Source organism: Eptesicus fuscus, chromosome 21 (assembly GCF_027574615.1).
Source record: "Eptesicus fuscus isolate TK198812 chromosome 21, DD_ASM_mEF_20220401, whole genome shotgun sequence".
NCBI classification, from domain to species: Eukaryota; Metazoa; Chordata; class Mammalia; order Chiroptera; family Vespertilionidae; genus Eptesicus; species Eptesicus fuscus.
The window spans coordinates 29840738-29858400 of record NC_072493.1 but is presented as its reverse complement, the minus strand read 5'-3'; the positions used below and the strand labels follow the sequence as shown (position 1 = coordinate 29858400).

Here is a 17663-nt window from a genome sequence, read left to right as displayed (position 1 = left end):
TAAAAGTTCTTTCTTTTTTACAGCAGCATAGTATTCTATTGTGTAGATGTACCACAGTTTTTCTAATCCACTCATCTGCTGATGGGCACTTACTAGTAGGCTGTTTCCAAATCTTAGCGATGGTGAATTGTGCTGCTATGAACATAGGGGTGCATATATATCTTTTCTGATTGGTATTTTTGGTTTCTTGGGATATATTCCTAGAAGTGGGATTACTGGGTCAAATGGGAGTTCCATTTTTAACTTTTTGAGGAAACTCCATATTGTTTTCCACAGTGGCTGCACCAGTCTGCATTCCCACCAGCAGTGCACGAGGGTTCCTTTTTCTTCACATCCTCGCCAGCACTTGTCATTTGTTGATTTGTTGATGATAGCCATTCTGACAGGTGTGAGATGGTATCTCATTGTGTTGATTTGCATCTCTCGGATGATTAGTGATTTTGTTACTAATTGTGTTTTGATTTGCATCTCTCAGTCTTTTGTGTGTCCTCTTTCGAAAAGTGTCTATTTAGGTCCTTTGCCCATTTTTTGATTGGATTGTTTATGTTCTGGTGGTCCTTTCTGACCCTCAGTTTCCTTATCTGTGAAATAGGAATCCATTCCATGTGTCTTTCAGAGGCCTGTGAAGATCAGGAAGGCAGCAAATGCACAGTGCCCAGCCCTGGCCTAGGGCTTAGTAGGTTCATGTGGTTTGCTCAACCCCTACTCACCAGGATGGCCAGTCCCCTGAGTTGTCATGCTACAGCCGCAGGCTCCTCAGTTCCCCCAGGGGGAACAGGGTGGAGAATAAGAACACATTCACTCCTCCTCGTTCAAAAACTGGAATGTTAGGGTCTGACAGGTGGTGGGGCTCACTCTCTCCATCCAGGCCATATAGGGTTATAGTCACCTGAAATCCAGAAACCAGAGTGGCCAGTGTACAAGGTAACCAAGCCCCACTGGCAGTATTTCATTGGAAATGTAAAAAACAAACAAACAAACAAACAAACACAAGGAAAAACAGCAAGCATGGCCCTTTCATCCTCTCCTCTCCTCCCATGTTGGACTTGCCTGGTTATTTTTTAGTTGTATGAAGATTAGGGGTGATATTATCTGTATTCATGTCTGGTGGCCTTTTCAAACTTCCCATATATTTATTTGTAAGGGCTGTAGAGCAGGAACTGGTTTCCCCCCTAACAGCTATATTCCCAGTGTCTCTAAGAGGGCCTGGCATTGAGACATGAATGAATGAATGCCCCCTATGTTGAAAATACCCAGGCCTTGCTGCATATCTACCACTTAGGAATATTAGGGATAGGACCCAGGAATCTGTGTTTTTCTAAAGCTGTCCAGGTGATTCTGATGGGCATGCCTAATTTTCTGTGCTAGGGGAAATCAGACTAAAACTATATCAGATTGAAATGTTACTGCAACTCTCCACGAAGAGAAATGGCCTGTGTATCACAGGTATCACTTCCTGTTAAGGACTCCTCAGTGTCAAACAAAATGAGATGGTTATTTCATGAGCTGGATAAAATTGTATCCTACTTTTTTTTGTTATGTTTTTGAATCCTACATTAATTTAACAGATAGTTACTGAGCACTTACTCTGTTTTAGACTGCTGGTTGAAGACCTAAGACACAGTAATAAATAAAAATAAAACAATTTTTAAAAATAAATAAATAAAAACAGTAAGATTAAAAAATAAAAAGTAAACAGATAAATGCCCTACACTAATGAAGCCTAATGTCAATTTTGATAAAATAAAGACAGAATAAAAATGTCAGTTCTGTCTTCTTCACTTTCTCCTCCTTACCTGTGTTCCTTGGAGCCCTCCGTTTTGGTAAAGGACCCTTGGAGGCTGCTGCAAGGGATAATGTATCTGATGAGGGATATGGTGTAGGGAGGGCAGACCTAACTAAAGATGCTGAGACATCACAGAGACAACCTGCTGTATGCCCCACAGCTAAATGTTCAAGGATTTCAGAGAATCTATAAAAAAGTAAAATAGTTTCTTTACTACCTTCAGTCAGCCTGTTCAAGGACTCAAGGCTCAGTTTGACCTCTTAGCTAGATGCTAGCTAATCAGTTTACTTAAAAAATATAATGTAAGACTCATTGTTTTCAAATGGTGGGCATTTTTTCTCTTTCCTTTCTTCCCTCTCTCTTATAAATTCTCTTTTACCTGTATTCATTGATCATTTTATTAATTGTTCTTCATACGTGAGCAAATTTGCATGCAGGTAACCAACTGAGTTATTCCTTGATAGGGATAAGAGAGATGACCAGTGGCACTATGCTAGACTCCAACTCGCCATTAACCAACTCCTTTTTCTTTTTAAATATTGGGGATTGGGGTGATATTTTATTTGACAAAAAGATTCCTATAAAAAATAAGAGGCAAGAGATAAAAACACACACACCCTACAACACCAAATCCACTCTGCTAAAGTAACCCAACAATGGACTGGCAAGCACTTTGCTGAGTGTCACATGCTGATTGACTGAGCCACCTTGAATGGTCAGGTACCTTTGAGGAAGGAGCTGGCCCTCTCCGATGTCCCATGTAGACTGTCACCAGGTAGTGGTACTGGGCAAAGCGATCATTGTCCTCCAGTACTGTGACCTTCACCTGGACAGAAGGATTAAGTCAGGAGGACTCTGCTCAGTGGGTTTATCCACTGCACAGCAGCCAACAGTGAGCTGGGCATTCATGACAATTAAAGGGGGGAAGCAAAATTATGTATGCTATTTACTTATTCCATCAGGTGAGAATAGGGAAAAACAAACACTTTTAAAATAAAAAGTACAAAATGCATTTTTTATTAAATATGACCTAAAGTAGTTGGATTGGAAATGAACTTGGTATTATTAAGCTGATAATGTTTGATCCGGCAAATGATACAAACTGTTTATATATATAATTTGTTTTAGCATTTGATAACCATATTGAGCCTCTAAGGGATTTTAAAAAATATTTTTATTTATTTCAGAGAGGAAGGGAGAGGGGAGAGAGAGATCGAAACATCAGTGATGAGAGAGAATCATTGATCAGCTGCCTCCTGCACACCCCCTACTGGGGATTGAGCCCACAATCCGGTCATGTGCCCTTAATTGGAATCAAACCGAAGACCCTTCAGTCCAAAGGCCGTAGCTCTATCCGATGAGCCAAACCAGCTAGGGCTAAGGGATTTTAAAAGGAATGAATGTTAAGGTGATTAAGCAAAAAATAAAAATATTTTCAAAAGCTGTGATGAGACGCTCAGATCTATCAAGGGAGGGCTTGTTGCCCCAGTTGCTGAGGTGTTGTTGTCAGGGATGCAAGAGCCACCTCTGTTGAGGTCATGCACCCCTTGGGGAGGCCAACATACAATGGCAGATTGATGTGGTGCCTGGGTGTGATCAAGACTTGGGCATCTCAACCCAGTTCTGGAGAGCTCTGTAGTTCTCTCTGGGTCGGCGGGGCAGTCAGTGGGCTGAATTTCAGCTCAGCTTCTCTCTCTACTCATCCTGTCTCCTTCCCTGCCTTCCCATGGGCTGATCCTGGGCATTCCTTGATAAACACTCTGCATGCTAAACTCCATCTCAGACTCTGCCTTGTGGGAATCAAACTACAGCTAAGCACTTAAAGTATTAATGTTTAATCCCTTGAGTGAATCAAAGACAGCAGTATAAACGCTGCAGCTTTTTATCTTAAGTGCCATGTCATCTTAACACCCAAGAGGTGTTGCTATGTGGGGAGAGGGCAGAGAATAGAAATGTTTCAGAGCTTTGCGCCTGCATACTAGCGTTCATTTATGTGCTCACTCACTCACAGATATTTATTGGAGGCTCACTATGTGTCAGACATGGAGCATATATTGGAACAATAATCAGAACTTTGTTGTTGTAATTTGTTGCACAATGTGTTGTTTGATCTTGTTTCTATCCTCAGACCTGTCTTATTATCAGAGTTCAGGTTTGAATTCTGCCTCCTAGGAGGGTGGCTCTTGACCAGTTAATTGTGCTCTCTGATCCTTGGTTGCCTCCTCTGTAAGATGATAGAGGTATTGTGCAGTAAAGTGTGAACTCAGCAAGCTTGGGTTGTCCAAACCCTGCACATTTCAAAGGAAGGACTGGCTCTTGTCCAGATCCTGAAAGATAATCTACAGCAGGGAGTCAAAGACTTAGTCTTGCTATAAAAACCAGCACACTGCTCATGTATGCACTTTTATCATGGAATTGGGACCCACCAATAGTACTTTAATTATAATAGCTAATGAGAAAAGAGAGGCAGATCTAATCTCAAAGTGTTAACTGAAGATGAAATATCACAGCCCTGTAAGAAGCAAGCCTATTTTCTGATATACATATTAAAAGAAATAAATTTGCCTCTGAGCACTGCCTTGGTTGCATCTCACAAATTTGGGTAGGTTGTATTGTCATTGTCACTTAGAAATATATTTAAGTTTCTCATGTGATTTTTTTCTTGTACCCATTAATATATTTTTAGAAGTGTGGTTTTAATTTCCAAGATGGCTAAAAGATATGTATGTATCATAGGTATCTTACTATTGATTTATAACACAAATAGAGAGCATGCTTTGTTTAATTTCAATCCATCTGGGTCTCTCTTTAAGCAGAAGAAATATTGGTGATTCCTAGTGTTCTGAAAAACCAGAACCAAACAAACAAAAAAACACCCCAGATTACTTGGACATCTTTTTCTTGTGAGGTTAAGTGTTTTAAAAAATACTCACATTCTTTTCCTCAGTGTTTGTTCCAGATGGTTCTTGGAGACTGGAAGGAGCTGTGAACACAGTGGGAACAGGTGTCAGATTTTGGTGGTATTGATAAAGTTGCCAAAGGACAAAGTCACAAGGTATGTTGAAGATCCTGGGGAATCTGCCTGTCTTTGGAAATGGTTTAGGGCAGTGGTCGGCAAACTCATTAGTCAACAGAGCCAAATATCAACAGGACAAAGATTGAAATTTCTTTTGAGAGCCAAATTTTTTAAACTTAAACTTCTAACGCCACTTCTTCAAAATAGACTCGCCCAGGCCGTGGTATTTTGTGGAAGAGCCACACTCAAGGGGCCAAAGAGCCGCATGCGGCTCGCGAGCCGCAGTTTGCCGACCCCGGGTTTAGGGACCATAGCAAACATTCAGGTCATAGGGAAATGGACAAAAGCAAACCATTATGTTTACCAGTGGGCTAAAGACACCTCTTTGGTAGTAAAGGAAGAGGCATGTGGGAGGATGTGGCCAGCTGAAGGAGAGGTGGCACCCAGCCCTGGAGCAGAGCGGCCCAGTCCAGGGCCTTGAGAGCCCAGAAATAGTTGCAAATATGTGCTGGGCCCTGAGAACAAGGCCAGCCAGGACTGGGTCAGCCCCTCCAAGTGAGAGCCTTCCTGTCCTACCTGTTCCCTTGCCTTCCTCCTCATCCTCTTCATCACTGGAGTCATCCAAGTCTATTTTTCTTGTGGGGAGAAGACTGCTTACCATTTAAGACAGAGGTGGGGAACCTTTTTTACTGCCATTGGATATTTATAACATTATTTGTGGGCCATACAAAATTATCAACTTAAAAATTAGCCTGCTGCCCTAGCTGGTTTGGCTCACTGGATAGAGTGACGGCTCGTGAATTGAAGGGTACCAGGTTTGATTCCGATCAAGGGCACGTACCTGGGTTCCAGGCTTGATACCCAGTCCCAGTTGGGGTGCATGCAGAGGCAACTAATCAATGTGTCTCTCTCACATAGATGTTTCTCTCTCTCTGTTTCTTTCCCTCCCTTCCACTCTCTCTAAGAATCAATGGAAAAATATCCTCGGACAAGGATTAACAACAACAACAAAATTAGCCTGCTATCTTTGGTCAAACATTTAATTAGCTCACCCCTAATGCCTTGGCAGGGCCAGACCAAATGATTTTGCGGACCTTATATAGCCAGCGGGCTGGGTGTTCCCCACCCCTGATATAAGTGTAAGCCATAAAGTCACAGGTCATGCTGAAATTTTATCTCTTATCCCCTGAGTAACTTTTATAGGAGACAAAAAAATAATTTGCATTGGAATTATAGTCTATACATTATGTATAGTTACCATCATCATTTCATTTCATTTTGGCTTCTTCCTGTTCCAAACTGGACTTTTGTTATCTGGCAAAGTTCCTGTGTTTTTCTTCTTGAATCTATTGTCCTTTCTGTCATCTCTTTTGCCAAATCCTTTACTGACAGCATGGTAGGCCTACACCTGCATAGTATTACCCTCTATTTTGCACACCTCTGAGACTGAGGGCAGAGGATGCTGTAGGCAGGGTCCTGGGTGAGCTGGAGACTCTGGAACCTCATCACATTCCTCCCTGCTAACCTGACTACACTGCCCTCAAGGCCTCTGTTCTTTTTATATTAAATGCAAATGTATGTGTGGCCTCCTCCCCTGGCTGGTGCCAGGCAGTCTGTCCCCAGCCAGTCAGTTGCCCTGTCTCTATTCCAGTAAGGATTATGACACTTCTTCTCTTGTCCCTCTCTCTTGTCTTATCTTCCCACTCTTCAGTTTTTACCTCTCTTGCCCCTAAGGGCATGGGCTGCAGTTTCCCAGACACACTATTTTCTAGAAATGATAGAAGAAATTGGAATACTCCTGCTTTCCCCCAGTGGTTCTCAGTGAGGGTGATTTTGTTCCCCAGGGGACAGTTGGCTTTGTCTGGAGATGTTTTTGGTTGCCAAGACTTGGGAGGCTGGTGCTACTGGCATCTAAGGGATAAAAGCCAGAGATGCTACTAAATATCCTATAATGCCAAGAACAGCCTCCACAACAAAGAATGATCCAGTCCCAAATGTCAGAAGTGCCAAAGTTGAGAACCCCTGTGACAATACACTCCATGAGGACAGATAATATCTGTCTCTGTCTTATTTTGTGACTCAGGTTGGATGCTCTTATCCATGTTTGTGTCCAGGACACCCTGGAAACTGGCTGACAGGAGCTTGGATTCTAAGTTAGGAAGGGAAGAGGTGGGAGATTTGGAAGGGAGCTACCAATCCCAAGTACCTTCAAGAGGAACTACCACATGGTAAATCCTAGATGGCCACCCAAGACTCTCTTCCTCGTGGGAGAAGGATGTATTGAGTCCTGCTACCTCAAAGGTCAGCTCTTCTGGAATGCCATGAGCCACTGAGATCTTGATCAGTAGATCCTGTCCAACCTCCAAGTGGTCAGAAGCCCAGGAGGCCTGTAGCCCTGGCAGAGGTTTCATGAAGTGGACCGTGATGTTTGTGGAGGGTGCAGAGGTGGTGGTGTTGCTGGTGGCTTGGATCTCCAGGTGGTGCATCCCTGGGCCCATCTCCTGCTGGGCTGCTCTGTCCAGGGTGAGGTTGTAGGGGAGCAGGGCCTGCTGTGTGGTGGACTCAGCCAGGGTTGTGTTATCCGATAGCACAGTGTAAGTCACCTCCATTTCTGGGTGGGGCAAGAAACATTTAGGAATGTGATAACAACCATGTAGTTGATTATACTGCAATAGTTCAGACTCAAGCTCTGAAGTGAGATTCTGGGAATCTACATGGATATAGATATAGCTATAAAGACATAATAAGGATATACCCTGCCCCTGAATACTAACAGTGATTATCTATGAGTATTGGATTCCTCTCCACTCATTTGTATATTCTGATTTATTTACACTATGCATGTGTTACCCAAAACTTAAAAGTTTGTAATAAAAGTATTAGATTATTTATTGACATATTTTTGTAGGGTTGGAGGCTAAAAAAGGAAGGCTAAGGGTATAGCTGATGTATATGCACTAGGATTAGCCTCAAGTCTTGTTTCAGGAAGGAGCAGGTGAAGCCATTTCCTTCTACTCCCACAGCTAACTGCCAGAAACCCTGTCCACAGGAGAACTCAGCTTGTTGACATCGCAATGGTGCTCCCTTACAGGTTGGGGCTGTTTGTCCTTACTGAATGCTAAATATTGTGGTTGACTCTTAAAATAGGATATAAACCAACAAATTAAGATTCTTTCCAAAAGAAATTAGGCTAGTGTGTTTCTTGTTTGAGTGATGATGATGATAATGATAAAGATGATGATGATGACAACGACGATGACTATGACTACGATGATGATGATGATGATGACGATGATGATGATGTAAGCCCTCGAGAGCAGGAATTCTGACTTTCAGGTTTATTGCTGCCTTTCCCATACCTGGCAAAGAGTATGCTCTCAGTTATATTTGTAGAATGAATAAATACATGAAGGATTATTTTAAGCTTCTCCAGTTACACACAGCCACCATCTTCAGCCAACAAACACACCACACAGAAAGGAGTCCCAAGGACCAGTACTGTATGTAAAGCTTGGTTAGAGTTCCTGTAAGTCACTGCTCTGAATGAGGCTTCAGGTAGTGTGAAGTGACGTGAGGTCATGCCCTCACCTCTACAGCTCTGTGCTGCACAGTTTAAATTAACAAGCCTCTATCTAGATCTCAAATTGGACCTGTGCCTTGAGGAAAGATGCTGTCTTGGGTGAGGATGGATCTTAGTTGGGAGGGTCTCTACTGAGAGAAGGGGTGGTTTTCAAAATATTTAACACTGAAACTTGCATGGGTACGAAACAATTTGAATGGGTGTTCTGATAAATCAGAATGGATACTGTGACCAATCAGAATGGGTACTGTGACCAATCAGAATAGATTAGATGCTGTTACCAGTCACAATGAACACTGTGACCAATCAGAACGGATGCTGTAACCAATCAGAATGGACATTATGACCAATGAGAAATGTTGCTATGACCAATCAGAGTGGACACTTTGACTAATCAGAATGGACATAATTAGAATGGCCTCTGTGACCAATCAGAAAAGAAACTGTGGCCAATGAGAATGGACACCAGTCACAACAGCTGCTATGGCTGTAGCAGTGTGTTCAGCCGAATATGAGCCCTGACTTGGGACAACATAATTGGACCAAATTGGTCAATGCTGGCTGCATTGAGATGGGCTTGGGCCCAGTTGGAAGCACTTCCAGTCCTATTTAAATACCCCCAGCAAGGAGTGTCTTATACGTTCAATTCTTGAGACGGGACTATGGGCATGCAAAGAAGGACCTTCGGAAAGCTGGAAGCTCTCACTAGCTTAATAGCCTGAGACTTTGAATCTTTGATTCTGAACCTTTCCTCCATTTCTTCATCTGTAGAATGGAGATAATAATAGTATGCTGGGTGGGCCAGTATATGTAAAATACTTAGATCAGCTCCTGGCACACATGAGGTGCTAAACAAATGAATAATTAAATAACTAACTGATAAGTGATTGCTGTTAGTATTTATTAAAGCCTGGGAGTTGGATGGATAAATTTGGGGGATATCAAGATTGCCTTGACCTTGACCATTTCTGCAGACTCACCTCCATTGAGCTCCACCTGAATCCACATAGTATACTCGAAGACAACCTGGCAGAGAGGGCTGGCTCCTGATTTGGACAGGCCAGAGCACCCAAGTCACACTGAGTCTCTTCATCTTGTCTCGAATTGTCACTTGCTTCTGAGCTGTCACATGCCACTCACTAGTTGTGCACTCAGCAAACACAGTGAATTCCCCAGGGGATGTGAATTGGTGGATCACTTTGCTGGACAAACTGCCAGAAACAGAAACGTTGCCAGTGTTGGGAATATGCAAACACATGCATTCACACATGTGTGCACAACTGCAGTCACCAACCCCACACCTTTTCTGCACTGCAAAGATAAACAGGTGAAGAAAAAGATGCTACAAACCAAGCTCTCAGTGCTTGCAAAGGTGACAAGGAGACATCCTGGAGCAAGTGAGAATGGAATAAATAGCACTGATCAACCAGGGAGTTGAATATTTGGCTACAAGTCAGTTTTCTGCCATTTATTCCTTCTGTGGCTCACATAAGTCTCTTTTCTGGGTCTTCTTGCTTCATCTGTAAAATACTGTGCCCTCGCCTACCTTTCTGAGCCTCATTAACCCCATCTGTGAAATGTGGTCAGATTCCAAACATATCAAAATTTTGGGTTTGTTTTGCTTCTCATTTTCCCAAGGGGACTAATTAAAAATCTCGAAGATCGTCTGCAAAGATGCACATGACCTCCTCTCCTGACTATCTCCCCATCTTCTGTCATATCCTCTAACTGTATGTTCACTGAGACCGCCTTTTCAATTTCTAGAATATGCCACCTCTTGCTCACCCCAAGGCCTGCAAGTGCACTGGTCTTTGCTCACACTCCTGTTCCTCCTTTGGTTCTCAGCTTAAACATCACTTCCTCAGGGAAGCCTTCCTTAGGTTCCCTTTACTGCCGTAGCTTTGCTGCTTCTCCTAAGTGATACTCATGCCTTGTGTGCTTGCTTATTCCCTGTCATTCTTCCTAGCTAGACTGTTAGCACAGTGTCTGTCTAGCTCTCTCTTATATACCTGGCACCTAGCACATAGTTAGTGCTTGAGAAATTGTTGGCAAATGAGTGTATTTGTGAAAAAGCTTAGAAAACAATAACCTGATTCTTGGTGCCAGCCAAAATGGAGTAAGCCCACCATAGCATATTTCCTCTATTGATCACAACGAAATACCTAGACAGAACTAAAAAAGAAACTACCTGAGGACTCAAAAGTAAAAAAACAAACAGAAATAGCAGGCAGATTGGCGTTTCTCCCATGAAGATTGGAGTTTCCTGTTTTGTGTCTTTTTAAAAAAAATCTCCTTTATCTCTTGGCTTTGTCCCCAGAGTAGTAGCCTGAGTCATGGAATTGCATAGTGAGTGAATAAAACAAAACCCCTAAAAGAAATACCCTCTGTTTAGCCAGAGAACCAAGAAAAGGGATCCAGTCAGTGAGCCTGAGAATACAGAGGAAATACCCATTTTTGTTTTGTGCTGTTTCTCTTTTATTTTCTTCTCCTGGCCCTGCATCAGGCTCTGCTCTCTCGAAGCTACACACACCATGTGGGATGATGCAGACATCTAAATCCCACTAAAAAATTCATAGCAGAATAGAGACCACAGAGGAAAAAGTCTGTGAACCTGATGACAGAGCAAGAGAAATCCAATCTGAAGAACAGAGAGGAAAAAGATTAAAATTTTAAAATGAACAGAGCATCAATAATCTGTGTAATAATATAAAAATGGAAAACTTGTCATTTGAGCACCACTGAGAAGGGAGATTGGTGTAGAAAAATGTATTTGAAGAAATAATAACTGAAAATTTCCCAAATGTGGCAAAACACATAGAAATTCAAAAAGCACTGTGATTCCCTAAAAGGGAAAAACAAAACAAAATGCGTTAAAACCATACCCAACCCTAGGTGGCTTGGTTCAGTGGATAGAGTGTCAGCCTTCGGACTGAAGGGTCCTGGGTTTGATTCCAGTCAAGGGCACATGCTTGGGTTGCAGGCTTGATCCCCAGTAGGGGACATGCAGGAGGCAGCCAATCAATGATTCTCATCATTAATGTTTCTATTTCTCTTTCCCTCTCCCTTCCTCTCTGAAATCAATAAAGATATATTTTTAAAAGAATAAAAATAAAACCATACCCACATACATAATAACCAAACTGCTTAAAATAAAAACATCTTAAAATCAGCGTGAACATTATATATGGATAAACTGATGATTTAAATGACTATAGCTTTCTCCTCAGAAACCACAGTTGTCAGAAGACAGTGAACAATATCTTTAGAATGTTGAAAGAAAAGAATTGTCAACACATAATTCTATATCCAGCAAAAATATCTTCCAGGAATTAAAGCAATATAAATATAATCTCAGCAGTAAAGAAACTCTAAGAATTTGTTGCAAGGAAATTGACTTAAAAGAAATGGTGAAGGAAAAATATCTTCAGATGAGGATTAACAACAACAACAACAACAACAAAAAGTTTTTCCAGTTGAAGGGAAATTATACCAGGGAAACTTGAGACTTCAGGAATGAAGGGAGAGCATAAGGAATGGCCATCTTGGTAACTGCATAGACTTTTTTCCTCCTAAGTTCTTTATAATATGTATGATTGTTGAAAGAGGTTTCAATGTATGTAGATGTCCTACATGTGACAATTATAATGTAAACTTAGGCAGGCAAATGGACCTATATGCTTGTAGTGGTATAATAGTAACTCTAAGTAGACTGTGAAAGGTTAGACATGTATCCAGAAATTCCCAAAGTATCTACTAAAAAAAAAAAAGTAATACAAAGAGATATAACATAAAATAAAACAAAAACACACAAACAACCAGTAGTTACGTTAAAATGGAATACTAAAAATATTCAGTAATCAAAAATCAGTCAAGAAAGGAGAGGATCCAGGGGTGGGGAATAAACAGAGGGGGAAAACAGAAAACAAATACCAAAATAATAGATCTAAATTCAACTGGAATATTCAGTGAGCGCCAAAGCTTTGCTGCACCAAGACCCGGCCCATAAACGTGTCTCCTGCACAGCAACTCTTCCTTTATAGACAAAGAGAGCCCCCCCAGTGACACCAACAACAATCAAGACTTAACTATACAAAGGAGGACCAAGATGGAGGCATAGGGCGGAAGCCTGATTGTTGCCTACCACAACAACTTTGAGACTACGACAAGAGAGCAGAGCAGACACCATCCAAGACCACCATAGGGCTGGCTGAGTAGATGCTCTACAACTAGAATAAAAGAGGGGGATGTGGGATGATGCTGATGCCGGTGACCCAAAGACCACACTTTAAGAACTACAGCTCAGGCGACACAAAAGAACTATGGCTCAGGCGATACAACAGCGGCCTGGAACGTGCTCGGCGCAGTTCCCCCGGCGGTCTCCGGCTGAGGGGACGGCTCCACTGGCAGCCAAGCACGGACAGACGAGCCCCTATGAGACATGGGGTGGGAGACTCCGAGCTTGCTGACCTCCGAGTCCGTCAAGAATCTCAACGCTCCGGAAGCGGCCAGGTGCGCATGCTCGGCGACCGGCCACCGATGCAGACCCAAGGGCCGACGCAGCGACGCCAGACCGGCCCACCGCCATGCACCGGGCGCACCGGAGCTTCGCCGAGCCGCCGCCCGACGAGTTCTGCAGCAGCCATACTGGAGCTCCGGAAGGATGGCCAGGGGAATTGCTGAGGGAGGATTGACCGGCAGGAATTGGGATCGGGAAGACGGGGCCCCGCTGAGACCCGGGTGCGGGCGGGGTTGCGCGCCTCTGGGCTCGGGTGTGGTCACACGCCTCTGGGTATAAGTGAGGCCTCACGTCCCTGGGTCTAGGTGAGGCCACATGCCCCTGGGTCCAGGTGAGGCCAGACTCCGGGTCCGGGTGAGGCCAAGTGCCCCTGGACCCGGATGACGCTGGATCCCGTGCCCGGGCGAGGCCAAGCGCCCCTGGGTCTGGGAGAGCCCACACACCCCTGGGTCCAGGCGAGACCATGTGTCCCTGGATCCGGGTGAGGCCGCGTGCACCTAGGCCCGGGTGAGCCCAAGTGGCCCTGGGTCTGGGAGAGGCCAAGCGTCCCTGGGTCCGGGTGAGACCATGTGTCCCTGGATCCGGGTGAGGCCTCGGGGACCTAGGCCCGGGTGAGGCCACGTGCCCCTGGGTCTGGGAGAGGCCAAGCGTCCCTGGGTCCGGGCGAGACCATGCGTCCCTGGATCCGGATGAGGCCTCGTGCACCTAGGCCCGGGTGAGCCCAAGTGGCCCTGGGTCTGGGAGAGGCCAAGCGTCCCTGGGTCCGGGTGAGACCATGTGTCCCTGGATCCGGGTGAGGCCTCGTGCACCTAGGCCCGGGTGAGCCCAAGTGGCCCTGGGTCTGGGAGAGGCCAAGCGTCCCTGGGTCCGGGTGAGACCATGTGTCCCTGGATCCGGGTGAGGCCTCGTGCACCTAGGCCCGGGTGAGCCCAAGTGGCCCTGGGTCTGGGAGAGGCCAAGCGTCCCTGGGTCCGGGTGAGACCATGTGTCCCTGGATCCGGGTGAGGCCTCGTGCACCTAGGCCCGGGTGAGCCCAAGTGGCCCTGGGTCTGGGAGAGGCCAAGCGTCCCTGGGTCCGGGTGAGACCATGTGTCCCTGGATCCGGGTGAGGCCTCGTGCACCTAGGCCCGGGTGAGCCCAAGTGGCCCTGGGTCTGGGAGAGGCCAAGCGTCCCTGGGTCCGGGTGAGACCATGTGTCCCAGGATCCGGGCGAGGCCTCGTGCACCTAGGCCCGGGTGAGCCCAAGTGGCCCTGGGTCTGGGAGAGGCCAAGCGTCCCTGGGTCCGGGTGAGACCATGTGTCCCAGGATCCGGGTGAGGCCTCGTGCACCTAGGCCCGGGTGAGCCCAAGTGGCCCTGGGTCTGGGAGAGGCCAAGCGTCCCTGGGTACGGTTGAGGCCAGATCCTGGGTCCGGGTGAGGCCGTGCGCCCCTGGATCCATCCGGGTGAGGCTGTGTCCCAGGCCCGGGTGAGACCACGCGCCCCTTGGGTATGGGTGAGGCCACGTGCCCCTTAGTCCAGGTGACGCCGTGCCCCTGGGTTCGGCCGAGACCAAACCAGAGGGAGTCGGACCTCCATTACCACCATTTGTCCACCATCCAGAGCTGAGGGGTCAGTGCTGACATGTACACATAAGGAACTACTGGACATCGAAATTGGGTCTCAAAAGAACTGTTGGTCCAGGGGGAAGCTCGCTACAGATTGATTCATTTGCCTGTCAGCATAAATATTATTGCTCATCTCACATTCAGTTCTTATTAGTATATATCTAGTGACATTTAATCTCATTCATCTAGAGGAAATGATGAACAACATAGACTGAGGAACAAGAACAGAACCAGAATCAGGGAGGCATCGATCGGACTGTCGGGCCTCAGAGGGAGGATAGGGGAGGGTAGGGGGAGGGTGGGGGGGAGGGGGAGAGTTCAACCAAGGGACCTGTGTGCATGCATGTGGGCCTGTCCAACGGTTAGGTTCAACAGGGGATTGGGGCATGCGTGGGGAGAGGAGTGGGATGGGAATGGGGGGATGAGGACAAATATGTGACACCTTAATCAATAAAGAAATTAAAAAAACAAAAAAAAACAAAAAAAAACAAAATAATAGATCTAAATTCAACTAAATCAATAATTACATTAGTTGTAAATGCTCTAAATATACCATATGGGATATTAAAAAACCAAGATTCAGCCATATACTGTCTATAAGAAACCCACTATAAATATAATGATATAGATAGGTTAAAAAAAATAAAAGGATGAAAGAAAGATCTACCAGCCAACACTAATCAGAAGAATGCTGCAGTGGGCATTGTTAATATCAGATAATGCAGATTTTAGAACAAGAAAATGCTAACTCTTTGTGGATATGTGAAGGGTGGTTTTGAATAGCAAAATCCAGCCAGTTTTTCAGTGATCTGTCTGGAAAAAGTAATTTGTTAAGTTTTTTTAAAACTCTGGTACCAACTGAAATTGTCCAGGACTAAAAAGCAGAGAAATTGATTTTTTTTCCTCTGATTTCTCTCCCAATGGTCTCACCTAAAGGAGAACCCTACAAAGTGGTTTTAGAAACTGCTGCCAGCATATGGAAGATATGCTTGGAATACAAAGAGAGGGAGACAACAACTCAAAACTTTGTGTTATAATCCTATGGATTTGTCCAATTCCACTCTTAGGTATAAACCCAACAGAAATGTGTTTGATGTGCACCAAAAAACAAGCACTACTACAATGTTCATCGCTGCACAATTTATAATACTCCAAGTGGGAAATCACTCAAAATGCCTACCAGTGCTAGAATGGACAGGTAAATTGAGATATATTCACACAATGAGATGCTATCCAGCAATAATAAAAAAGAAATTCTAATTATATACAACAGTAAGGAATAATATCAAAAACACACTACTGAACTGAAGTCAGACACAAAAAAGAATATACAATCCTTTATAAGATTCCATTTATATAAATTTCAAATACAGGTCACACTATTCGATGATGTTAGAATCCTTGGAGGGCATGGGGGAGGGGAGACGGTTTCTGGGAGACTGGCCATGTTTTGTTTCTTGATTTAGGTGCTGGTTCATTGTGTAAAAATTAATTGCTCCGTATCTTTTGGGGCACTTTCCTGTACATGTATTATGCTTAAATATAATGTTTAAAAATTGGTTCAAGACTGACATTCACTGATTTGTATATACTACTTTGATGGTTGATGTTAATGGGATGCAACTTAAAAAGAAAGTGGAGAAGAAAGCTCACATTTTTTGTCATTTTTAATAATTTCCAATTGTAAGAACACCATAATCTGTGTCATTTTATTTATGTCACTCACAAATTGCCAGTCAGCTTGGTGGATGAGGCCATCTGACCAAATCGGGCAGTGTGATGGAATGGAAAGGGTAGGAAACTAGAAATGAGATCTCCTAGGGCTCCTAGGGTTACCTGTAAAACCTAATGACTCAATTAACCTCTCTGGGCCTCAGTGCCCTTGTCTATAAAATGAGGTGAGAGCTATATTCCTGGCTGGGTTGTAAAGTTCAAATGAGGCCATGGCTGAATAAGTATCTGGCATGTAATCGTCTCATATATTGTAGCTTTTTGTATAATAGGATGATATTTATGCACTTAGCCTATTAAATAAAATTAGTACCAGTTATTCTTTGTAGTCCCATTTACTCTTAAAGTTACCCAGTGAGTATTAGTTGACACTGGCAATACTAATAATCACAGAGCTTATAACTCCATGGCCTAAAGATTCCTGTGTATCCTTTGTAGTGGATGTGGTGGCATGTCACCCAGATTCCACCCTTCAAGACCGAGGCCTGCACCACCACCACCCCCGCCCAGCATCCTGGCGTGATAGCGGCTGAGAGCTCACAGCTAAACCACCTCCAGGAATTCTTAGCCAAAGTGAGCCGCCTGTCCCAGGGTGACATCCCCTCCCAAGGACATCCTGAATCCAGTGGCTGTTCAATGTCAGTGGGGCCTGTGCTGTTACTGCATCTCACCCTGCCCTGTCTTAGTATCCCCCAGGAAACCTGCACTCCAAATCAGAGCCTAAAAACGCTCCTAAAAACAATGTCTTTATACTGGCAGGTACCAAGACTCTTCATCACCAGGCCTCTTTGAGTTTTCCATCTTTCATTTTCCCCACGTACCCCTGAACTCCCAGTATAATAAGGTGCTCGCAGTTACCCTCCAAATCCATGACTTCCCTTGCTCTACAGTCTCTGCGCCTGCCTCCTATTTCTGGTCCCCCACCAAGGACTTCGGCTCTACAGTCCTTTCTGACCAGGCTTTCACAGAGTTCTCTTCTGCGCCTCCCAACAGCCTGTGTACATCCCAGTCACTCTAAGGCTTATCCTGGCTTGTGAATGATCCCTTTCCAGGGACGTCCCCCTCCAGACTTGGCTGTGTGGCACTGAATAGACTAAGAATAACGGCAATCCCTACATCTGTCGGTAGGTGGCGCTGCGTTACCTAATGCTAGACTTGGACAAATTTCACCTTATGCAAATTGTTCCATAAGGAACGTAATTTCAGAAATGTAGAAAGTTTTCCATTAACAGAGAAACAAAACAGCCTGCCATGCAAATGTGCACAAGACATGGGGAGTGCAAGGTGAGAAGGAGCGTCTCAAGGAGCAATTTTTGGCTTTCATTATGCCTTTTCTATTGGAGGCTGTATTCTCCCCATTGGCTCATGTTATTTCTCTACGATGGAAATGGAGCCTCCATTTTAAGCAGAAGTAGGAGTCTATACAAA

At 44.5% G+C, this 17663-nt stretch overlaps 1 protein-coding gene across 1 annotated transcript in view; it reads right to left on the bottom strand.

Annotated features, from left to right (window-relative positions):
• Positions 1 to 17663, bottom strand: part of LOC103284731 (polycystic kidney disease protein 1-like 2) — a 58507-nt gene that overhangs the window by 23584 nt on the left and 17260 nt on the right. Inside the window, 7 exon segments of the mRNA XM_054711110.1 lie at positions 711 to 889; positions 2511 to 2612; positions 4720 to 4769; positions 5379 to 5452; positions 6996 to 7405; positions 9355 to 9453; positions 9455 to 9593. Of these exon segments, the coding sequence (XP_054567085.1) occupies positions 711 to 889; positions 2511 to 2612; positions 4720 to 4769; positions 5379 to 5452; positions 6996 to 7405; positions 9355 to 9453; positions 9455 to 9593 (1053 nt within the window).